Below are 26,216 nucleotides of genomic sequence, written 5' to 3'. Positions count from 1 at the left end.
TGTCAGCTTCAGTGATTTCTGCCTTTCCGTCTCCTGACATCTTATTCCTGCTTTGCCTGTATCCATTTGGAGGGGACAATTCAGTTGTCAGATGAGAAAAAAGAATACCTTTTTTTGGTCACATTACTTTTCAGCTGAATCAGCTACTTGACCTGCCTTACTATACAGCCTACTAACAACTATTGCAAAACTGAGAGCGGCACAAAAACAGATCTAGACATTTGGAAGCAAGAGCTGCATATGCTGCTGATATCAAGAGCTGTGCCCAAGCTGAAATAACTGAAGTATGAACTTTTAAATGTGGGAAAGTAACCACAGAGTTAAAAATATGTCGCATATCTGTTCTTTCATCAAACATCATATCCTGAAGACCAGAATTGCACCCTAATATGTAGTAACCTGTTTCTGTGCCTGCTACTGGTGCCAAATAAAGGTTGCCATAGACCTGCCAGTTTATTTTTAAAATGGTTGGTCTCTAAGTAGCTGTAAATAAGACTAATCAAGATGGAGATTTTTAATCACCTTTCATCCTTCAGTAGATTAAGCAATATGTCCGTACTAAACTTGATCATTATCCAGAAATAATTTATGGAGCACACATGACTGAACATTGAAACTGGGCCAAATATTGTAGTAATTGCTGGATAATCCTATGTTTTCTGGTTTGTCAGAGCTTCTTTAGAGACTGCAAGGTCTGCTTGGTTTATTTGATCACTATGCAGTTGCTTTTTAGAAGTCTAGTAATTTCTAAATTACTACTGTTCTGTGTATATATCTGTGGTGGGTTGGCTCTGGCTGGAGGCCAGGTGCCCAACAAAGCCGCTCTGTCACTCCTGTCCTCAGCTGGATAGGGGACAGAAAATATAACAAAAAGCTTGGAAGCTGAGATAGGGGCAGGGAGAGATCTCACACCAATTACCATCATGGACAAAACAAACTCAATTTGAGGAAAATTGATTTATTATCAATGAAATCAGAGCAGGATAATGAGAAAATAAAAGCCAAGTCTTAAAACACCTTCCCCCACCGCTCCCTTCTTCCAGGGCTTAACTTTACTCCCAATGTGTTCTGTCTCCTACCCTGTGAGCAGCGCAGGGTGATGGGGAATGGGGTTGTGGTCGTATCTGCTGCTCCGTCTTCCTCAGGGGAAGGATTCCTCACACTCTTCCCCTGCTTCAGCGTGGGATCCCTTCCATGTGAGACAATTATCCATGAACTTCTCCAGAGTGAGTCCTTACCACAGGCTGCAGTTCTTCACAATCTGCTCTAGCGTGGGTCCTCCCGCAGGTTCACAAGTCCTGCCACCAAACCCACTCCAGGTCAGAAGGCTTACCCAGGCAAAAACACAAAAAGTTTTTTTCCAAGTTAATGATTTTTTAATAAGCTAATGAAAGTGTTTGCCAGTCAGAGAGAGAAGGTCTGCACAAGTGTGGGGAAGAAGGAAAGGGTGAAGAAGCAAGTTTTCTCCTGTGTGGTGTCACTACACCATTGTATTTGTTCAACTGTTGATGAAATCTCGGCTTCAGCTTGTGCACAGTTGAACTCAGAAACTGTTCTGAGCTTTATTTGGGCTTAAATTTAACCTGAAAGCCAGAGGTTTCAATGAATAATGAAGATTTGGCACTGTTTTCTGTAACTTTGTAGAACATAAAATTACTCAGGAATGATTATTATTACGTTTTACTTTTAAAAAAGTTTTCGCAATCTACAAGAGTAGTAATCTTTATATTTTTGTTCTCTGTCTCTTTTCTCCAGTCAAGGTCTCTTGCCCTGCAGGACATTTTGTGAGGAAGCAAAAGAAGGCTGTGAACCAGTCCTTGGTATGGTAAATGCTTCTTGGCCAGAGTTCCTGAAGTGCTCTCAATTCCAAAACAAAACTGAAAATGACACGACTACAAGGGTATGCTTCTCACCACACCAAGAAAAAGGAAAGCAGTGTAAGTTTCCCTTCTTAATGATTATGTCATGTTCATGACTTTCTATTTAATAATGTATTTTTATTGTGTAGGAAAATCTCCGGGGTGAAATTATTATTTCTAGTTCTGCTCCTTCACATTACTGTGATAATGTCAGGTTGTCAGCTGGTTATAGTTTTGCTGTGCTGTAATTTTTTGAGGCTTGTTTTTTTGTTTTGTTTTTTTTTTTGACAGGCTGAGAAAGTTGGGGCTGTTCAGCCTGGAGAAGAGAAGGCTGCGTGGAGACCTCATAGCAGCCTTCCAGTATCTGAAGGGGGCCTATAGGGATGCTGGGGAGGGATTCTTCATTAGGGACTGTAGTGATGGGACAAGGGGTAATGGGTTTAAACTTAAACAGGGGAAGTTTAGATTGGATATAAGGAGGAAATTCTTTCCTGTTAGGGTGGTGAGGCACTGGAATGGGTTGCCCAAGGAAGTTGTGAATGCTCCATCCCTGGCAGTGTTCAAGGTCAGGTTGGACAAAGTCTTGGGTGATATGGCTTAATGTGAGGTGTCCCTGCCCATGGCAGGGGGGTTGGAACTTCATGATCTTAAGGTCCTTTCCAACCCTAACTATTCTATGCTTTTTTTCAGACTTGTATTGATTTGAGGCTTTTTTTTCTTTGCATCAAAAATTCTGAGCTGTTTCAAGTAAAAAAGGTAGGAGAAGAGTAACATGCCCTTTAAAAACATTCTGCTAACTTTTTCTTTGCTAAGCTCTAGTAAATACAGGATTGTTATTTGGAGCAGAAACCTTATACACAGCCCAAATTTCAAGTGTATTCCTTTTCTCTTGTTATGAAAATGAGCCCAGAGCTGTTTGAGATGTAAACTTTTTAAAAATTGTAGTTTGTATGCATCCACTCATGAAATCATTTAGGTTGGAAAATGTCCTCAAGAACGAGTCCAGCCATTAACCCAGCACTGCCAAGTCCACCATTAAACCATGTCCCTAATCACATCTACATGTTTTTTAAATACCTCCAGGAATGGAGACTTAACCATGTCCTTGGGCAGCCTATTCCAATTCTTGACAACCCTTTTGGTGAAGAAGTCTTTCCTAATATCCAATCTAAACCTCTCCTGGCACAACTTGAGGCTGTTTCCTCTTATACTATTGCTTGTTACTTGGGAGAAGAGACTGACCCCCAGCTCCTTACAACCTCCTGTCAGGTAGCTGTAGAGAGCAGTGAGTTCTCTGCTAAGCCTCCTTTTCTCCAGGCTAAACAACCCCAGTTCACTCAGCCATTCCTCATCAGACTTGTGCTCCAGAGCCTTCACCAGCTTCATTGTCCTTCTCTGGACCTGCTTCAGCACCTTGGTGTCTTTTTTTGTAGTGAGGGGCTCAGCACTGAACACAGTACTTGAGGTGCAACCTCACCAGTGCTGAGTACAGGGGGATGATCACTGCCCTGGCCCTGCTGGCTGCGCTATTGCTGATACAGGCCAGGATGCTGTTTGCCTTCTTGGCTCCCTAGGCACAGGGTGAACATTACAGGAATTAGGACTACAGTAATTTTGTCTTCATGACAGGTTCAAATGACAGATAAAGAGGCTGTAGCATAAATATGTAAGTGTGGTAAGGGGTTGTACATTGGACAATGAGAGTGACTAGTACTGAGTGTGCTGGTACTGGGCACAGAGTTATTCTGAAAGAGCAACAGCACATTAGAAACCTGAGCTTCATGAATGTGTGATACACTGACTGAATTCAAGGTATGATATAAATGTGCATGTTAAATTCTGACAGACTGCAGCTGGCCAAAGTGTTCAAAAGCCCCACCAGATCTAGAGAGCTGAACTCTAAGGTTAAGCCAGAAGAGACTGCTGACTTCTGAAACTTTCAAGATTCAGAATATCTTCTAGCTAAAATCATATATTTAATATTCCTAGAGAAGAAGTTTGTTAGATTAGTGCATGGTTCTTCCATAATCTGTATGGTAGGATTTGTTTCTGTCTGGTAGTGAACTGCATCAATTACAGAAAAGTACACAGTGGAAGCTTGGTATTTCTCACTAGAGGAAAATAATCTAATGCCAGTTGTGACATTCACTGCTCCTACTTGGCAGACTGTGGAGACCCAGACCCTTTATTGGCAGTTTTGACATCGTGTTGTATAAAGCAAAAGACATTTTAAATTCATTTCTTCATGAACTATTGTGCATGATGCTTGGATGTGAATAGTTTTCATGTGGAATCATAAGCTGTAGATAATATGTCTACTTTTTATTTGAAAGAATGGTTTAAAAGAATGGCTTCTTTATGACAGAAAAATGTGAGAGTCCAGATTTGAGAGGCTGTTTCTCTTACAGAAATAAATTATGTTGTGGTTGAATATTTTGCTGCAGCTTGTATATTTGAAAAAAATTACTTCTCTGAACACAGTAGAACCAAACAGCAGGGATCGGTTCACTGTTCCAATCCCTTTTTACCTAGTGCTCAGCCCAAAGAGCTCTTCACACTCTTCTCAGGGCTTAGTTCTTGGAAATTTCAAGAGCATGTCCTTGGCATATGGCTGCTTATGTCTCAACTTTGTGATTTCTTTTGGGGATAATGCTTCCAGATTACATGCAGTGAAGTCCTCCCTGACCACATATGCCTGGCATATAATTTGTTTTGTTTGATGATGTGATTATCTTTTTAGGGCTGTCCTGGGTTCAGCTGTAACAGTTATTTTTCTCCTTAGTAGCTGGTGCAGTGCTGTATTTTTGACTTTAGTCTGAGAACAATGCCGATAACACACTGATGGTTTTAGTTGTGCTTTAGTTGGATAAGGGCTGTAGTTATTTCTTGTGTTTATTGAAAATAAGGTCTCGCTGCTGTACCTTCTTGTTTTAGCACAGTGTCACTGAATCAAAAAGAATTTTTTTCTCTTGATTATTTTTGTCCAGTTGTAACTAAATACTCTCTATCTTCCACATTTTCTGAAAAGAAAATTATCACTTCTCAAAAAAATCCTTGAACTTCACATGCCTTTCCAAGCTCTGTTGGAGAATCATAGAATAACAGGTTGGAAGGGACCTCACAGATCATCCGGTCCAACCTTTCTAGGCAAGGCATGACCTAGACTAGATGTCCCAGCGCCCTGTCCAGATGAATCTTAAAAGTCTCCAGTGTTTAGGAATCCACCATCTGAAGAGATTATTCTAATGGTTGATAGTTCTCATTTTGAAAAATTTTCCTCTTGTGTCCAGTTGGAATGTCCGCAGGGGTAACTAATCTTTTCCATGTGACTCCTTGTAATGTGTGTTTGAGTGATGATTCCAGAGCATTTACCCTGGAGACAATTACCAGCTCTCCTGAAAAATGTTAGAATTAGTTAGAATTGGGATTATCTAGTGGATACATGCTTGTTCATGTGTCACTGCTGGTATTTATCTCTTTGTCTAAATTTTTCCTCCAAAGGCACTGCAAATCAAGTGCGCATTACCACTACAGAGAAACTATAATGGCGTGCATTCCTGATGTGACCACAGATGTACTGAATGTACTGGAAAATCTAAGCCATGTGCATTATAGTAAAACCATCTGAGTGTACAAAACGAGTCACAGAGAAAAAGGTACAGTTTTGTAAACAGGGCTGCATCGGTCAGGTTGATATACTTTCACACGTGACAAGTGAATACCCAGGAGGTGAGAAAATCAGCTACTCTGAACATAGTTTTAGGAATCCATCTGTTGAGATTTGGTAGATGGTTGAACTGGTTTCACAGTTCCAATTAGCTGTGAACATATAAGGGAGTGAGGAAAAAGCATCATCAGTCATTCATTCTACATGTATCTAATAATGCATTTTAGGGGGATAAATCTCAGAAACCTTCCTGGGGCTGCTGTCCATATCCATGTGCTGTACTCCCCAGCTAGATTACTGGAATGCCATCTACAGAAGATTATGCAGCCAGGTCCCTGGAAAGCCTCAGATAGCACAGGCTGAAATAAACATATTGTTCTACCATCCTCAAGATTGACTTCCCGTTGTATTTCAAGATATAGCAACAGATAAAACACTGTATATCTCTGAAAATGACGATGAAAAGTGCTACTAATTTTTTTTAAGTGAAGACAGTCTCTGTCTCACGCTATGAAAGAACTAGGAGGTATCAAATAAAATTGCCTTTAGAGCAACCAAAACATGGTACTCTTCATACAGTGCATAAGTAAGGTGTAACACTTCATAACATGCTAAAATGTACATAGATCCATGAAACAAAAGGGCACATTAACAGATGAAAGATCTATGGTTGGTCACAAACTACAGCAAGTCTTTGACTCTCAGATGGAAAAAGCAGGAGTATTTTGGAAAAGTATTGTGACATAGCCTTGCCCTGTTCTATTCTTCACTTGGCATCTGATTTTAGCAGTTTCTGGAGGCAGCATTAGGAAATAAATAGGACTTTTCATGTGATTCAACGCAGCCACAATAGCACAGTGGGACATGGAGGAATTCCTGTATTCTTTTGCCTGCAAATTTTCATCACCTGCTCCCTATACCCTATGTACTCTGTGGCACAGTATATGCATCTTGTAGCTGTCAATTCTAAAATGTTCTTATACTAGGATCACAATCGGAGAATTAGGAAAGTTGGCAACTCCTTCACCCCAGGAAACTTTCCATTTCTCTGTTTCCTTATGATGCAATGCCCTGTGGGAAAAACAACACAAAAGACCTTTCACTTCCATTGAAGTTAAGGGTCCTAAAAAGGACACATGGGAAACTCCAAGCTAGAAAAGAAATAGGCAAAGAATCAGAAAGCAGGCAGAGGTAATGGATGGGGGAAGCAGAATGGGAGGAAACATAAAATTAAGGGACATTATAAAATATAATGTGGAATTATTAGTTAAGAATGAGTGCTTGAGGAAAATAGTTTTTTCAGCTCTTGACTGTTTTCTCATATGGACCACAACCACAATCCTGAAAAAGGTTTTGTCTCCTGCAAAAAGTTACTCCACAATTTCTGGTTTTGAAGCTGATTGGTATCAATGTTCACATACACAGGTAAGCTCTCTCTTCTTTCCACTGCATTAAGTGAAATGCAGGGCATATTGACCACAATTTTTCAAGTGTGACCATCCAGCAAATTCTTTATCCACCGAGTGGTCCACCTGTCAAATCCATGCCCCTCCAGTCTAGGATGCTGTGGAGGACACTGTCAAATGCCTTGCACAAATCTATGCAGATACATAGATGGCTCTTCCCTTATCCATCAATGCTGTAACCCTGCCATAGAAGGCCACCAAATTTGTCAGGCAGAATTTGCCCTTAGTGAAGCCATGTTGGCTGTCACCAGTAAGCTCCTTATTTTCCATGTATCTTAGCGTAGTTTCCAGAAGGAAACTGCTCCATCATCTTGCTGGGCTCTGAGGTGAGACTCACTGGCCTGTAGCTCCCCACATCTTCATTTTTCCCCTATCTAAAAATGGGCTTATTTTTCCCCTTTTCCAGTCAGTGGGAACTTCACCAGACTGCCACAGCTTCTCAAATATGATGGCTTGGCACATTCATCTGCCAGTTCCTACAGGACCTGCGGTTGCATCTCATTGGGTCCCATGGACTTGTATACCTTCAGATTCCTGAGATGATCTCAAAACTGATTTCCTACAGCGGGTGGTTGCTCATTCTCCAAAGTGCCTGCCTTGGGCAGTGTGGCTAGAGCTCCTGACAGTGAAGACCAAACACAGAAAAGCCACCTAATGCCTCAGTCTTCTCCATGTCTTGGGTGACCAGGTCTTCTGTTTCTTTACGGAATGGGCCCCCGTTTTCCCTAGTCTTCCTTTTATCCCCAATGTACCTGCAGAAGTTTTTCTTGTTGCCCTTGACATCCCCAGCCAGATTTGATACTGTCGGGGCTTTGGCTTCCCTAACCTGATCCCCGGCTGCTCAATATCAATTTTTAATTTTTCTTAAAATTCCTTCTGATTTCTGCTGGGTATGAAAACTGAGAGAAGGAAAAACTGATTTAATTCTTCCTTTTGTTTGCATATAACACACAAGATAAGTAGAAAGATGCTCACTTTAAGTAAGAAGAAATGGAGAAGTAGATTGTGATGGAGTAAGAATGGATAGGAGCAGAATAGGATAGAGATGTATTAGGAGAGGAGAGTCAGAATGGTTTATAAGTGCTAGAACATACTTTTCTTCACAGCCCAGAAATGAATATAGGACTCTGGAATCTTTGCTTTTCTGATCTATAGGAAAAATGGACAGATAAAATACCTTTCCTGTTTTTTACCTTTGTTCTCCCAGGCCAAGTTGGCATATTTAGGTCTAGAAGGTAGAAGCCTGTAACGGCTGCTCTCTTAGTACCAGTGAAGATCTGTTCTGATGGAGATCTGTAAACAAATCAAGATGGTTCCTTTAATGTTTCTTTTTGATCTATCTATGCTGTTTTCTTTTCCAAACATGCAGGAAATTTTATAGAAGCCCGAGTTAGAAGAATGTAAGATTTCCAAGTCAGTTAAAAGTTGCCTTTCCAATCTCAGAGAGCTTTTCTTGTATGATGAATTACAATCTTCTGATTGTGTTATCATATTCTATTTTTACATGACATCATTGTCTGTGGGATAAATGCTGGTCTACAGGGAACTAGAGCCCATACTGAGGAAGGCTATTTTTGTTAGGGCCTCCTATAGGGCTTACTGATTGTAGCAATTGGAAAATGCAATGCCTAAGACTGAGCTGAAGAAACAAAAATATCAGCTCATAATAAAGAAAACATGATGTTATATTATAGAATGAGACTCTTTCCCTGTCACTGTTGCAGGGAACTATAATGTTGAGCAAGGCACTGGAATAAAAATTTTCTTAACTGTTGCTTGTATGCTTTCAGTTAACTGGACTCTTCATTTGTATTGCCTGGATTTATTTGTCATTGAAATGTGCTCTTGCAGCTACAAGCAAAGGTAATGGGAGCTATTCTTTGAACGTGTAAAATGCCACTAGAGTCTTTACTCTCCAGGAACAAAGACTATTACACCTGTTAAATCTGCCTGCCCTTGGGACTAAAGAAGCAGCCCTTATTGGACCTACAAAAAGTATAATAATTTCTCATCACAATCTTTCTTTGAGTATAGCAATGTGATATTCTTCATAAATTACAGAATCTCTTGGTGAACTGATGCTGTGATGTACCACTGAGCACTGGATATGCTTAAACATGCAGAGTGTGTTTTTCAAAAGTGACAAATAGCTCCAGTCTGCACTGACCCCATGTGCAATTAGTTATTCAGATTACCATTTTTAGCTGTGGTCCTAGCATAGCAGTCCTTTCTATTGCACTATGGCAGTGGACACACACACACTCTCTCAGCACATTAAGTTTTGGCAGCAGGGGATTATTGCTTTTCAACACATATATGTGCTTTTCTAAGCCTAAAATATTATTTTATCAATTTTTCATCCAAAGAAACAGAAATCTTAGACTTAGTCAACTGACACACACATCCTTGTATGAAAAATGTGTTTGTAGCAGAGCTGGCCCCAGACACAGCAAAGTGATGATCTGGGTCTTTGATCTAATCAGAGAACCTAGTCAGGAGACAGGGCCAGAGACAGGACTGGTGACAAGGTTCCAACGTGACTCCAAGCCTACTTAGGAACCAGGGCCAAAGTTAGGGCTGCAGGCCAGCTAGAGTGTATATATGAGATATCTATCAGGAGCTGGAGCTGGATGTAAGGCTGTGTCTACAGTAGTGGTCAGGCAGGGCTTGAGTGAGACTGTTGGTGGAGGCCCCAGGTGAGGGGGTCATTCAAAGCCATTCAAGGCTTATTGGTGCACTTATTGTTCTGGCTTTCACCATCTTTATAATTCTATTCTTCTGAAGACATATAAAATGACATTACTTGTATGTTCTGGGTTACTTCACAACAGACTGTTCTGTTGGAAGAGATTAAAAAGAACTTTCCCTCCTTTTGTAAGTGAAAGTGCCTCCAGAAAAGGGAGTTTAAATGGAATGTCAGCAGTGTGTTAGTTTAGGACTGAACTTTAACTTAAGCTCTGTTTTTGTTTGCCCAAAAATGTGCTTAATCAATACATTATTGTGAATAACACTTCATTGTAAAGAGTAAGTCCTTATACTATGAATTCTACTGAGTACAGAACCAAGTAAAATGTTGACACAAATATCATCATAGTCATTGATTTATTAATGGCTTAATCTGAAATTTATGGAGTGCGTTGCCTTTGTGCTATCATTTACTGCAGTGCCAAATTGAGGTCATAAAAGCTAATGCTACTAAAAATTCTGTAATCGCATATTTGGTGATTTTTCCTTAATTTTAAACTGTATTCTGCATGAATATGCATGTTGATAGATATTTTATGAGGAATACACAATTATGATGAGAATACTCAATATCCATTTTTTAGTTTTGACATGCAGATTATAATTATACTTTCCAGACTTTGTTAAGGCTCAGGTTCAGAGAATAAAGGGAGGAAAAATATGAACCAAATTCTCCTATAGGAATAGGAAAATGCAAATTTAGGCATTTTAAAATGGGAAAATTAGAGTTATGTTGTGGTCAGGGAGGAAGTGATTCTATAGCGGCTGCTGAAAATGATGGTTTTTCATACCTGTGATTTGCATTGTGGTCAAGTTTGAAAGCTACAATTAGAAATTTTTATTGTCCTTGGAATACTTAGATACAAAGTTTGAATTACAATGAAATTTCTATGAGTAGAATTTTGAACTTCCATGAGATTTTGTTGTTTGAACTTGCTGTTCTCACACATGGATATATTTACTAACTTTACATTGTCAGAGTGACAGGATTTTTTTCCTCCATCTCTAAAAGCCATTTCTCATTTCCGGTGTGTATGCTTGGAGTAAAATTATTGGGTTTGGGGTTTTTTCACTGATCTTTTACAAGAGGTGAAACTCTGGTTTGTTCAGCTTTGTCGAGTCGCCTGACAGTTAACTCTGGCTTTTGGAAAAAAACAAACCAAACCCAAACAAAACCCACAACCAAGTTTTGTACTGAATATTTGCTTTTGTACTTGCCATCTTTACTTTGCATCCCCATGTATGTCTGTATGCTTTACAGGGACTTTTCTCAGCCAGGGTTTTGTTTTGTTTTTCAGGCAAAGGCTTAGAAGTTTGGTCTGTATTGCATAGACTAAGGTGTAAACAAATTAATGGTGGTCTGCATCCCTGTATTTTAAGTGCCTTGAAGGACTTGAATGGGAAGGCACTTACGAGTTCCCTCCCTCTGAACATAATGGCCCTGCAAGGCATTTCCAGTGGGATACCTAAAGCTGTAAGGGGAAGTTGTCTCTTTGGATATCTTAATTCCTCATATATCTAATAGCAATAATGACTGTCTTCTGGTGTTCAGAGAATTATAAGAATGAGGAATCCTTTACCTCTAGAAAGATGTCTGCGACACTGTTAGGTCTTGACCTGGCAATCTTTTGCCAAAACATTTAGGCTGGGAGGATCCATCTGTTGTAACTGTAGTTGGATATTTAATCTGGTGCATCTCTTTAATTAAAAAAAAACCAAACACACCAACAACCAAAACCAAACCCCAGAGCTTCTTTAATCTCATCCTATGGTCATTTTTTGACAGTTACTCTGTACAGCAGCCTTTTAGAGGTAACGGTAGATTGAACCTCACTGATTAACTCAGCCTAGATAGCTATTTTTGAAATATCAAGAATTAGATGAAAATGCCAGTTTGCACTTGCTTGAATTTTATTAATTTGGGGTTTGTTTCTTAAGAGCCTTGATTAAGACTCACTGTTCTAGCCATCTTTCTTTTCTGCTTATTTCTTCTTACCCTGAGAAATTTAACACACATTCTTTATTTTCTTCTCTTTTGCAGCACTGTGTGGAGGAGAAGAGAGTTTCCTGTGTGCCAGTGGAATCTGCATCCCAGGGAAACTGCAGTGTAATGGCTACAATGACTGTGATGATTGGAGTGACGAGGTCCATTGCAGTAAGTTTGTTAAACCTTGCACTATTCCACTGAAGCAGTGAATTCCTTCAGGGAAACCTAAAAGCTGTTTCTCTTGGTACAGAATGGGAGCTTTGCATAGTATTTGAGCACAATTGGTATTTAGACTCTCAGTTGCCATTGAATGCGTTTACCTTTGCTCACTCTGTTTGTGTATTTTTACACATGTAAATACTCAAAAAACACAAAAAATACTCAGCATGTATTTTTTATCTAACAAATTTTATGCCTGGTAGGAGATTCTAAGATTTCTGCAAAAAGCCATGAGAAAATTATGGAGTATTTGGGGCTTTTTATTTTGTTTTATTTTATTTTTTTTAATGGATCAAAAATATGTATCAGAAGAGCACTTCTGACAATAAACTGAAGACTGTCAATTGTATCTTTTTCCCAGTCCTTGGCATTGATTTTGGGGCAGATGCAAAATCATCTGTTTAGAAAGTTATCTTGGTCTCAACCCTGGATGTGGTTTATTTAAATAAATCCTAGTATATGGTGCAGTAGAAAAGAAAATACATGCTTAGTACCTCAATTTCTTATTTATTTCTCTGTGGTACTGTGTATCTTTAGAGCTCCTATGTGTTTTTCTGTGTTGACAAAAACATCCTTTGGACAAAAACAAGCCTTTGGAAAAGCTCAGGAAATGTACAGTAGGAAAACAATGAAAAGGGAAAAAAAGAAAAGGAAACAAAAAAAGGAAAATGTGGCATAATGACTGAATAGGGACTATAGTAGGACATGATTGCACATAACAGCACTGTGCATTCAGACTTTGGAAAATGTCAGACCTGGGGTTGAGTTCCAGGCTCTGCAGTTTGGACTGTCCCCAAAAGATTTGTTCATATTGGTGATTTAAGAACCTGGGCATTCCAAGACTCACAAATCTGCTTTTGAGGAAGTTGCTGATAGATTTTATCTGGAATACTCCAAGGAATAAATGATGGCTGCAATTTCCTCCTGGTCTCAATATGAGTAAGTCTAGAGCTTGCTTTATCTTTAATAGCCTATAATTCATTTAATGGAGGTTGATATAATTTTGATGACATAAAAAATACGGTATGTTTTTATCTGAATTTTTCCTGTCAAGTTTTTAATGTAAGCTAAAGGAGTAAAAAATGCCTATGAGACTGTGTCTCTTGAGTTCCATTAGAAATGGGAAAAGAAGAAATTGGTAATATAACAATAAAATTATTACAAGCATTATAAATTTCATAAGTTAAGATTACCTCTAAAAGAAAGCCTGTGTGTTAAATGATACAGGGTTTATAGGCAGAGGATGTCTTTTATTAGCAGTTGGTGAGAGGGGGTGGAGGTCAAATAAGAAGACCTTCTTGAATTACACAATAGAAATAGCAAAACTGAAGGGTGACTTATTTGCCTGAAATCTTGTCTGATAAAACATGCTGTGTTTCCAGCAGCCCTTGCCCCTCTTAAATTCTTGAGTTACTCCACAGAATAGTTTGGGTTGGAAGGAACCTTTAGAGGTCCTCTAATCCATCCCCTGCAATAAGCAGGGGTGTCTTCATCTAGATCAGGTTGCCCAGAACAACATCCAGCCTGGCCTTGAATGTCTTCAGGGGTGGCATATCTACCACCTCTCTGGGCAACCTGTTCCAGTATTTTACAATCCTCACTGTAGAAAACTAGGGGGTTGGACTAGGTGACCTTTGAAGATCTCTTCCAGCCCTAGCTATTGTATGATTCTATGCTCTGGTTGCAGCACTCTTCGTCAGTTGTGCTCCATAGGCTGCTTTTTATTGGGGGTTGGCTGTGCTTTCGCTGTGCTTTCGCTGGCAATGCTCAGGCATCAGTCAGCATCTCCTGCGAGAGCTACTGGCTCCTGGCAGGTCTCTGCTCCCCTGGTGTTTCTCTGCCTCAGGAAACCTCCCTATGTGCCAAGGTCTACCACTCTACTGTGGATGAGGCCAGCTCTGGAGCAGCTCATCTCAGTGATTGACCACAGTTAGAGGAACATTTGTACCAAAACTTATTAAGACATGGAAATACACCATTAAGATGCTCAGAACAACATCTTTGCTGTTATGGTGTACTGTTTGTTTTTGTTGCCAAGTAATAATCCTAAAATGTTTTTGGCACAGCAGTGTTTTATTCCTGGTTTAAATTAAACAAACTTTTAAAGTTGTGTTATTTGGAATATTTGGTTTGTTTTTTATTTTCCCTCTTCAGAGTGCTATGAAGAAGAGATTTTTGAGCATCCTGGCAGTTCATATCCCCTTTTATGACAAAGGGCACAGCCACATGGGAAGGCAGCTATGTTCTTGGTCTCATTGGAATTAAGAGGTTTCTTCTTCCACTGAGTTAAAAAAAAGCACAATTACTAAACTTCCATTAATGAAAAATACATGGCAAAAATTACTATTAACCATAAAAATACATTTTCTTCAGGTCCAGGCAGTGTATGCAAGTTATAAGTGTATGAGTAGTTAGAGGAGTCTGTCATCTTTGGCAGTGTTCAAGGCCAGATTGGACAGGTCGTTAAACACCTGGTCTAGTGGAGGGTATCCCCGCCTGTGAATGGGGGCTGGAACTAGATGATCCTTTCCAACCCTAATCATCCTATAATTCCTATAGGAATCATTATAAATAACTGAAGGTTATAATGAATTCATAATTAATTTTATTAAATTATTAATTTTTTCATTCTTAAAACACTTGTCCTTCAATCAAAGTATAGGCCGTCAAATTTAATTCTTGTCCTAGGTTTATTCATAAGTTATTTCAGTTCAGTTTGAAGATAGTTCAATAACTTTAGCAGTGACTGGCATTTCCATAATAATGAGAACATTCAGTACTCCACAGAATGTAGTTGCTGTTCACCATTATACAGTTGGCAATATCTGAGAAAGAAAACAGAATTCTGAATTTTTAGGCTTTGTTCTATTTTGTATAAACTGAACTGTGACTGTTAGTGCTTACACACAGCTTGCCAGTGTTTAGTGGGATTCAGAACAACACACAGAAAAGTTGTTCCCTTCTTATGAAGTCCAAACTGTATTTGCTTATAGGAAAGTTTTGCTCAGCATGGAATGAATTTTTTTTTCAGATTTTGTTGTTAGCCGTGAGGATGGGGGTAATATAGAACATATGAAACAAAAGCAGCAAATTTAGTGTAGAGTAAGCAACATGAATACACTGAAGAGGATAACTAGGTGTAAACATACGGCTCACTTCTAGACTGATTTCTGCTCCATTGGTTGCTGGGAGCTGTTTTGTCTGCATGAAACAAAGACTGTGGGTAATATAGATGGAGAAAAATATTTGGACTCTGTGTTCTAGCAAACAAACTTACGTAGCAATAGGCAGTCTAAGACCAAAAATTACACAGAAAGGCAAGTATTTCTGCTGCTTGAGTCTTGTGAAGAGACCACACGAGACTCCTCATGTTGGCCAGTACAGTGAGGAGAAACTTCTTGTCACAGTTACTTCCCAATGAGATTAAAAGGCTCTTAAACTTAAAAGGCCAAGCTTTATTAGAACATAAAAGAAAAAAAATAACCCTCTAAGAGGAAAAAAAGAAAACCCTTTACAAAAGAAAACTGAAAGAATCAGAATAGAAATGGAGTTGCAGACAAAACTACCTTTGCTGACTGTGGCCTTGAAGGTTGGGTCTTTGGGCTTGGTTTCAGTTAACTCAAGAACTTTCTTTTTTCTCAGCGTATTTGGTTTTGTTTGTTTTTTTTCCCTTGGTAAATTTCTTTATCACAGTGGAGCCCTGTCCATGTGTTTATTTCCTGTTCTTTCCAGCTCTGTTTCAGTCTCTGATGTGCTTTAGTTTTACTTGTTGAACTCTCACTCTGCCTCCTCTGCTCTGTAAATGCTGTAACATAATATAGAGTTGCATGCAAACAGGTAAGTTTCTCAGGGATGACAATAATGGTGCTGATAATTTGGGGGCAGAAATAGATTTCTCTCAGCTGCACACTGTATTTGAGTTACAATAATTCACTCTGATATATGTTAATAAGAGGGGTTGAAAATTGAGGCAGATTGAAAACTGGATGAATGGTTAGGCCCAGAAGGTAGCAATCAGAGGCATGAACTTTACGAATTGCAATATAATATGTACAACAATCTGATATAAATTATTTAGCTTCATGCTTTGCTTGAAATCAAACAATTCAAATTAATCATTGTTTCTGTAGGAAATAAATGTAACAAAACTGAATGGGTAACCTCAGCAAGAAGAAAGGCCATATGTATCCTTAAAAACCTATTTTGCTCATTTGCACTCAATCTCATTGATTTAATTGTCTCACCCCTAGTGTATAAACAAGTGGTCTGGCCAGAATCAGTTGTCTGACAACAAAACCCACTAGGCTTTTGTGTCCTCATAATGTTTTGTTTGGCAGCAACAGTTTACTCTTACGACAAACATTTTACAGTCTTAACAACCCCGTATCACCTGGGTTGTTGTTGATCTTTGGGTTGACTGGGGTCTCAGTCAATTTGAAGATGACACTAAATTGGGTGTTAGTGTTAATCTGCTTGAGTGTAGGAAGGCTTCTTGGAGGGATCTGGACTGATGGGCTGGATTGATGGGCTGAGGCCAATTGTGTAAAATTCCCCAAGGTTACATGCTGGGTCCTGCACTTGGGTTACAACAACCCCATGCAGTGTTACAGGCTGGGGAAAACTGCCCCTCAGAAAAGGACCTGGGGGTATTGCTCAGCAGCTGCTGAACATGAGCCAGCTTGTGCCCAGGCAGCCAAAAAGGGAAACAGCATCCTGGCCTGTATCAGCTATAGCATAGCCAGCAGGGCCAGGGCAGTGATCATCCCCCTGTACTTGGCACAGGTGAGGCTGCACCTCAAATCCTGTGTTCAGTTCTGGGCTCCTCACTACAAGAGAGACATTGAGATGCTGGAGTGGATCCAGAAAAGGGCAACAAAGCTGGTGAAGGATCTGGAGCACAAGTCTGATGTGGAATGGCCGAGGGAACTGGGAGTGTTTAGTCTGGAGAAGGGAAAGCTCAGGGGGACCTCACTGCTCTCTGCAGCTACCTGACAGGAGGTTGTACTGAGGTGGGGTTGGTCTTTTCTCCCAAGTAGCAATCCAAGACGAGGAAACAGCCTCAAGTTGTGCCAGGGGACGTTTAGATTGGATATTAGGAAAGATTTCTTCACCAAAAGGGTTTTCAAGAATTGGAACAGGCTGCCCAGGGAAGTGATTGTGTCACCATACCTGGGAGTATTTATAAGACATATGAATGTGGTGCTTAGGGATGTGATTTAGTGGTGCACTTAGCAGTGCTGGGTTGACGGTTGTACTCGATGATTTTAAGGGTCTTTTCCAACCTAAATGATTCTATTTGGATTCTTGTTGCTTTATCTTGTGTCAGGTTGTTATTCATCTTCTTGCTGCATGATTATTTAAATGAAATTGCACTTCCAGTGTTCTGTAGCAAGTAACATATAGCACACCTTTAAATCCTGTTCTGCTTCTGCTTCTGACACCTTCGTGCACACATATATTTCCTTTCCTATTTATTTAATACTAAGGTTAATATTTTTTTATCCATCTCCAAGTTTCTTCCCCTGTTTTTGTTACAAAAAGACATCTGAAGTAATAGCAGAGGAGCTTGCTTTGTCTGCTGCTTCAGTGTCAATTCCATAACCTGGTGGGTGCAATGCTGTGCTTATCTCCTAAGACAACAGGATGAGGTGACAAGAGATGAAGCCCATTCACCTCAGTATCATTGGTCTTGAAGGCACTACTCAATCAGGTTTGGTTCATAATTCGAGATCAAAAAAAAGTAAATGTATCCAGAGGCATCCTGCTGGGATGTCCAGGTTCCTGTCAAAGCTTCCCGCATCTGCAGTCCCAAAATACAGGACTTCTTATATTTGTTTTAGATATTGCTATATTGGAGAGATGTCCTTGGGTTTTAGTTATGGCATACATTAGGGTCAGAGTCGTCTGTCCCTTTACAGGTGACTTTATCTGAGCTAAATGTCTAAACTAGCTGTATGGAAAGTCAGTCAAGGGAAGCAGACACTTCTGATGCATGATTTGTCTGATTTGAAGCAGATAATTTAGATGGCCTGTGTGCTTTATAAACCAAATGATGTAGATGTCTAAAGTTACATAAGTGAATCTTACAGCTGCGCCTCCTTAGTTTTAATGTTGAAAATTATATGCGTTATGAAGTGTAGAAGTCTCTGTTTTTAATGTTTTTCATATCTATTAATAATTCTTGCTAGAATCTCCTTTCAGGATTCTGCATCAAGAAACCAATCACCAGTCTTTTTTTTTTCCTGGCTCTTGACTTGCATTTTTCTCTTCTTCCCTTTGATGGGCCATAATAAGTATGCAGGCAATAGTTAGGCTTTAGAAAAATCCATGCCTCTTTTTGAACGTATAGTTTAATTTACTTAGCTGTGTCACTACTTTCACAGCTGCAGCCTAAAACCGGTATTTAGGATTTCACCATGTTTCCTTTATCATTTAGTCTGTGACTTCGTGCAGTGTAGGTTGCCAGCTGAAGAATTGGAATTCAGCTCAGCCAGCTATCACATAGGAATCTGAACAGGAAAGAAGCTGTAACAAAGATCTACAAATGCATAACTTATCAGTGCCAAAACTTGGGTCTGTCAGAAGGATCCTGATGAACAAGTTTTTATATGTAATGTACCAAATGCAACAGGCTCTCTTACAGCCTTCTGGCTGCACTTAGACGCATACTTTCTTAATACATACACTTGCTTCCTTTTCCTTCCTTTATGACTTTCTCAATCATACTTCTCTTTCACTGAGGGCAAACAAGATGAAGACCATTTTGGTAATAAAATACAAATGAAACTGTTTACACACATGGGCCACTGCATGCCATACCCTGGGGTAGAACATCTTGTTGAATTAAGGTCTTATTTACTCCTTGAAGTGGCACAAAATGTACATTGAGTCTGCACATATGTCTTTAAATATACAGCTTTAAAATTTAAAATCCCTATATCTTTTAATGTAAAATCTTGAGTGTTCAGCTGAGGTGATTCATGGTCAGAAGGACAATATGATGCAATAGTGAAGTGGTGAAAACAGGGTATGCGTGAGTAGAGACGGAAGGATTGCAGAATGCAAAGGTTTGACCAGGGTTTATTTGTGTTTTGTGGAGTATACAATAGGAATTAGTATTTAATTGCATGAAAACTGAACTTCTACCGTCATTGTCTTTTGCAAATGGCAGCTGCAATGTGCCCATCTTATTCGGATAGAAGTAACTAGCTACCCCATCCAATATATTATTGCCAATATCTTGAAGGATAATGTATGTCAAGACTGTTAGATTTTCATCAAGTGAATCTTATTTCCTTGCAAGAAAATTCATATTCTTTTTGTTTACCCTGTCAATGTGGGCAGGACAGCTGCTACACCCTAAAGGACACTGTGCAGCTACATAGGAATGAATGTAAACAGGAATGAGGGTATGGATAGAAATAAAACAATAAACTTACCCAGAGGAAACAGCATAGAAAAAGACAGCTTTTTTTTTCATTTGCATGAGCAGCAATACAAACACAGAAATTGTCAGTTACAAACTGATTGGTAAGGATAAATATTGCCAGAGTACTTCATGCCATTGCAAACTCAAAACAAGTAATACTTAGAATTTTGCTTTCAGCAGGCTGTTTTTCTGCTGAAAGTGTTCTGTTCTGAAACTAGAACTTAAACATTTTCATTTAGTTTGGGGTATTTGGTATTTACTGTTCTATGCCTTTTGTTCTTGTAAAGTTAAATTAACTATTGACTACAAAGCTCATGGTTTAGCCATATTATTTTACGTTATGCCCTGAAACATTGTCCTTTGCATTGTGCTGTAAATTTTGTTTGTACTTTCTAAGATGATGTGAAACTTGTAGAAAGTACAAATGCTTCTGTGGGGGAGTGGATGAAGTGATTCGTGTTCAAGTTCTAGAACTGAGGGTGGTAAAACCTTGCAAAACTTAGAGCACTCACCTAGGAGGTGGAACACTTAGCTGACATTGATCTGGAGGGATAGAAACCCCACTGCACCTTCTGAGAGAATGCTGCCCCTTACAATGTGTAATATACTTAGAAGGACATCCATCTTTCAAAGTGGGACCACTGTGCAATCTTGAGCACAGGAGTCACATGCCAACAGGAGAAAAGCAAACAGTAACATGATTCTGTTGTTTAGTGGTAGAGCATCTCAGCTGAGGGGAAAGACTTGTGCCTTGTTCCACTGCCTGCTCTTGGATCTCTCTCTGTATATTTTCCAGGAAAGAGCTCATTTAAAATGCTCAATTATCCCAGTAAGAAAGGGCACAAAGAACTTCCTTGGTTCCACTGGCATAGCTTCAAAAGGAAGAAGGGGTGGTCCAGATACCTGTTCTGTATCCTGGTATTCTCCCTGGAAAAGCCATATGTGAAGAAAAAGCCTAGAGTTAAAAAGTTATTACTAATGGGACCAGACACTGCCAACCTTGTTTTCTCTTCTCCCCCATTTCTTAACTACTGCAAGTTAGATTCCATGTTTCTATCAAACATTCTGGATATTCTCAGAGAATATTATCTGGGCTTTACTGAAGGACTCAGCCATGGAAAGAAAGGCTAAACCCACCTAGGGCTGACAGTCCAAAGAATTCTTTGATCAGACAGCATTAGGCCAAATTCTGCATAAGGCATAAAACTCATTCAAAACCATTGCAAGATCAAAGGTAGGCTAAAAAGCATGGTCTGGGGATCTTGATTTTGCTGATAGAAGCTTCAGCTGTACCTAATATCTACATCAGGTTCTCAAGTCTGTCCTAGTAATCTAACTGATGAAACCCACAACCTTACTCAAGAGCTGTATGTGTATAAGTATAATTAAACATTTTGGTCCATATGTGTAAACGGAGAGCTTTCTCCTTATGGCATTGATCAAAAAAGCAATTGGTAATAAAAATGTCTAAAAACTGCTTTTCATCTTTCTTGTTCTTCCATATTAGATTCTAATAAACTGAAACACATTGGGTATTAATGCATACCTGTAAATTGGGGTGGACCTTTAGCTAATTTAGATTTAATCAATACATTCATAGCTCATATGAATGTTCCAAAGTCATGTTAACATTTTACAAAAATTTGTTTTGTAGACTGCAGTGATGATGTATTTCGCTGTGACACAGGAAAATGCCTAAATTATACGTTTGTTTGTGATGGATATGATGACTGTGGAGACCTTAGTGATGAACAGAACTGTGGTAAGTGAAAGTTTTATGCTTTTCTGAAGTCTTTAACATACCAGTACTACCTAAATCAGGAATCTTTTTCCTTAAACTATTGAAAGAGTAATATAACCTGCTGTTATTCTCTTCAGGCAAAGTAAAAACAGCTCACAGATTTTATGTGCCATTTGTAAAGATTTAAAGGAGAGCTCTGAGTCAGTCAAAATTTTGAAGGTAGTGGTACTTTGAAGAAATACTGTGATTCATAATTTGTTTTAAACTAATTCAAGATGTTATGTTTGCTTTCTTGCTAACATGGTGTCGTGGTTTAAACCCAGTCATGTAACTTGTTCACTCACTTCCCCCCCCTTCTTGCCCTTCCCCTACTCCCAGAGGGATGGAGAGGAGAGTCAAAAAGAATGCAACTCCCACGGGTTGAGATAAGAACAGTTTAGTAACTAAGGTATAACACAAATCACTACTGCTACTACCAATAATAACAATGATAAAGGAAATAACAAGGGAAGAGAATACAACACCTCAGCACCAGCTGACCGATAACTTGCCCCCCCAGCCCGACCAAGCACTGACCCATACCTCCTCCAACCCTGCAGTCTCCCAGCCCTTCCGGCTAACTCCCCGTTACATCCTGGGCATGACGTGCTGTGGTATGGAATAGCTCTTTGGTCAGTTTGGGTCAGGTGTCCTGTCTCTGCTTCCTCCCGGCTTCCCCTCCTCCCTGGCAGAGCATGAGGCTCACAAAGTCTTTGGCCAAACCAAAACATCATTGTTATCAGCTCTGTTCCCGAGCTGAAAGTCAAAACACAGCACTGCACCAGCTACCAAGAAGGAGAAAAATGACTGCTACTGCTGAACCCAGGACGCATGGCTGAATTTAACTGAGATTAAAGGAAACCATAAGAGCTTACACACTGGTTATATGGCAATTGCTTTGTAGCTGAACTGTTTTTATATAAGCTTCAGAGTGAACTGGCATATTTTGATGATCAAATTATGTTTCTTTCAAATTCTGCTTTCAATCAGCTTAGTATGTTCTGCCTTCTTATATGTCTTTCTACCTACACTTGAATTTCATAGGGAAAAGATGGAGTTTTGCCATAAAAAAAAAGAATAATTAGCACATGTAAATATTACAAAACTTTGAAAGCCTTAGTTTTTTTAACTTTTTCTCCTGGTGCTACACCTAAGACAAATGAAGTGCTCTAAAATGGGTGTTAAAATTTTAAAATATTGTATCTCACTTTTTTTTCTTTTGCTTTTCTAAGGAAAATCCCAGGAAATTTCAAAACTGAAAATCAGTGCACATTTTTTCTGATAGTTTTTTTTAATGTTTCTTCTCCAAATTAAACATACTCTAAGACTCCAAAATCTTTCACTACTTTTTGTCAGTTCTGGTTGTTCCTTTTTGGTTGGTTGGTTGGTTGGTTTTTGTTTGTTTGTTTTTCAGAAACCATCTTTGATTCAAGATTTTTCTGAATGTTTATCTAACTCCTACCATCATTATCTTGAGATAGTTTGTTTTTTTTTTTATATAGAAAATTTAAGATCTAACTTTTTGTACAGGTTATAAGTGGGTCTCATATCAGACTGTCTACACTCTGTATTTATTTTGGTGTAAAATCAGACTGGTCAAAAGAATGCATTTATTTATTTGTGGAAGCACTTGGGTAGGCAAAGTAAGATGAAGATTGGAATAGTTTCCTTGTAGATCATTCTAATGAAAAATTCTGAGTGTATGCAAAATAGGTTTATGATTAAGCACCAAAAATGGCAAATGAAACATTATTTTTTACTTCATAGTAAAAACATAAATGTAGGAAATGGTTTTCCCTGATGGCAACTGGAAATGTTGGCTAACTGAAAGGCATTTCATTATGGGAATAAAGAAGATCTTTTAATCTGCTCAACAAATGTTAGAAATGTGTTTATTTGCAAATTGAAACAACTGTGCACCTGAGAGAAGGAGTAAGTGCATCAATATCTATATATGCAATAGAATTCAGAACATATTTAACTAAAATCTGCCAAAAAAATCTCCAGGAACAGAAAAATCTCTTATTGTATATTACAACTTCAAAACGGCTCATTGGTAAGAATGATTAGCTTATAGGCATAGGACAATTGATCAAAATCACAAAATACACAAATTGTAATTTATCATCCTTTTTTTTTTTTTTTGTCCTCACATTTGAATTTTAATTAGATTGTAATCCAGTGACACATCATCAGTGTGGAGATGGGAGATGTATAACTGCTGATTGGGTATGTGATGGTGACCATGATTGTATAGACAAATCAGATGAAATCAATTGCTGTAAGTTCCTTTAATTTCTAAATCAGTTTTTTATTTCTTTAAAAATGAAAATAATGTAAGATAAGTAGTATATTTACTTACTACTTGTAAGGCAAAACTACAAGTTTACTTGATTTGTAAAATTTGCACTTTATAAACGTCCCTACTGGAAGACGACTGCAGCAGATTAAACACTTGTTGCCATTGTTGAGATCTCCCAGCACTGCCTTGTGTTTCAGCTTAATTACAGAATTACCTTTTTGTTAATTGTGATGTTCCCCTTAAACAATAATGAATGAACGTATATAATCTCTAAACTGTATGCATTCTGAGTTTGTGACAGCTTTCTCATGTGTCTGTATGCAACCTATCAAAGCTTGTCAGAGTCTGGACTTCTCTCTTCTCTGATGATAATGGTATATATCTGCAAAACAACTACCCTAGTATATTACCAAGGTTTCAAAATCAAGCCTTGGGGAACTAGCATATGTTTTAATGTGATTAAAGTTGTCATAAGAGATACACTTATATGGCTTTGATTCTTGCTGCCATTCAGTGCTTGACCTCACAACCACTATCCTAGAATTTTCCCTGAAACCTAAGAATGCATTCTGAATTAAAGAATGTAAGTAAGGGGGCAAAGAAAACATGACAATTTTTAGTTGAGTAAAAATGATGCTTTTTTTTTTTTTTAAATGATGAAAAATGTCTTCTAGTGACTTTCAGTGCTAAGCAGTGGTATTAGCTCCTCCTGAAATAACTTCAGGATAGCGTTCAAAAATAACTAAGACCTTCATTAATCTAAGTTAACCAGTGTATCATCGTTTTTTTCTCTCTAGCGTGTCACAGTCAGGGTCTGGTGGAGTGCAGAAATGGGCAGTGCATTCCTAGTGCATTCCAGTGTGATGGAGATAATGACTGTAAAGATGGAAGTGATGAAGAAAACTGCAGTGAAAGTAAGGGTATCCCCCATTTTACTGTTCTTACTGAGCCTGCCATTGACTGCTTTGTTCTAAAGCGTCTTTAGCTAAAGCTGTCTGGCATTTACTTTCATTCCCTTTCAAATAACACTTGCTAATGTTCTCTGGTGTCTGCTTTCACAGAGAAATTTGTAAGCAGAGCTTTATTAGTCCTTAAAAATATAAAAAGTTAAGGAAATGGAGGTGATATTTAGTATAGGTTTTGGTTATCTGACATGATGTGCTGTTACTTAAAATAAATTGATATATATTCACACTGTCTGCAGCAATTAGAAGCTACTATCAGAGGGACTGGTGCCATTTGAGAAGGAATTTTCTCATGAAAATTATTTTTTCTTCAGTACTTGGGAATCAGAGAAAGGATGTTTTCCTAAATAAATTAATGAGTTAGTGTTACTAAGGAAAAATGTATGAAAATGTAAGTTTTCACAGCTACTTAATAGCTGGCTCATGATGGTTTATATGAAAGAAAAGGAAACCAGGCAGTTTTTTGAGTCCCAGAACATGTTTCCCCAAAGACTTGTGTCCTGTGGTACATTTTGACATTCGGAAAGAAATGTGATGTTGTGAAGGTTTCACAATATTTGAGGATATTTTTCACATGTAATTCTCTTGTTTATGGTAAGGTTGGTTCAGATAGCAGCCTTTCCTTCAAAGTGAGAATTATTAATGACATACTTTTTTGAATTTAATTTGTAAAGAAATTAGTTAACTTTATGTAGAAAACCCTACTGTTGTCAGATGTAGTGGTAGTAAGGCAACCTATTCAAAAGTTATTAGAGTAGAACACACCTGTTCTACTCTAAGATAAATACACAGCTGGTTCTGTGATCCCTTCAAAAGAGAGACTAGAGTGCGTTTATAGAAATTCAGCATTGTCTGTGCTTGGATCAAAAGAATCTGCATTGCACCAAAAGGAATTTTAAAGAGTTGAGAAACTCTTCCCCTGTGGGATAAGAAGGGGTTGGAGCAAACTTAAAAAATTAATTTTAATGTAATTATTTGTAATAGGTTTAGAATTTAAGAAGTTTTCCCTATTTTTAAAGTTCAATTTTGCAATCAGCTGCACCTTTAAAATAAGACAGTCGGTTGTTACAGCTAAAGAAAGTACCTCTATTGCTTCAATATATAACACGTATGAAAGGAAGTAAATCCACATTACTACACTGTCAGTTCTTTGGGATGAGGCTGTTGTCAAGATCATTGAAACAAGATGTTTCTTAAGAATCTTCTGTACTCCAATATAAGGACGCCATGACCGATTAATGTTCAATAATAATCAATTGCATAGTGCAATACAAACACCAAGTAGTAGTTGCAATAACCCATTTTAAAGAGGAAGAGATGATGTAATCCAAACTGTTCAGTCTCTGTGTACAGAATAGTAAATTAAATGAATGCTTTTGCAAAAGTCACATTGAAGAGATAATTTAATGGTTTGGAAAGGAGCTATCACCACTGTGACACAGAGAGAAGTCCAGGGATTTGTCAGCGAAACTAACTACCCAGGTGATACATTCAGAAGTGTTTCGATGAAATGCTGGTTTTAGTTGCTCTGAATTCCATTTTTAGGACCTTAGCCTTTTGGGGTTTCTTATTGTTGTTTGTGTTTTAACCAGCCAGAAAAGGACAATGGCACTTCAGTTTTGATGACCTTTCTCCAGGATGATTTTTATTGTCCACCAAAACAATCATAAAATGAGAAGCAGATCAACTGAATGGCACTGAGGAATGATTCCCAGAAAATATTCTCTTTCAACTAGAACCTATTGTTCCCTCCAAAATCTGATTTATATGACTTTTCATACTTTTGCTGCAGAATGG

General features: G+C 38.5%; 1 protein-coding gene across 2 annotated transcripts in view; it reads left to right on the top strand.

The window, feature by feature from the left end:
- CORIN (corin, serine peptidase) overlaps positions 1–26,216 on the top strand; it is a 144,498-nt gene that overhangs the window by 63,514 nt on the left and 54,768 nt on the right. For both annotated transcript variants that reach the window (XM_057431072.1, XM_057431071.1), the window contains exons 5-9: positions 1,756–1,937; positions 11,779–11,892; positions 21,027–21,134; positions 23,323–23,433; positions 24,252–24,368. In XM_057431072.1, the coding sequence (XP_057287055.1) occupies positions 1,756–1,937; positions 11,779–11,892; positions 21,027–21,134; positions 23,323–23,433; positions 24,252–24,368 (632 nt within the window). The remainder of the gene's footprint in view (positions 1–1,755; positions 1,938–11,778; positions 11,893–21,026; positions 21,135–23,322; positions 23,434–24,251; positions 24,369–26,216) is intronic.

The sequence above is a fragment of the Pezoporus wallicus genome, unplaced genomic scaffold, assembly GCF_028554395.1.
Source record: "Pezoporus wallicus isolate ANWC-B61680 ecotype Strahan unplaced genomic scaffold, APGP_CSIRO_Pwel_v1 contig_7684, whole genome shotgun sequence".
Classification (NCBI taxonomy): Eukaryota; Metazoa; Chordata; class Aves; order Psittaciformes; family Psittacidae; genus Pezoporus; species Pezoporus wallicus.
This window is presented reverse-complemented; position numbering and strand designations above follow the sequence as displayed.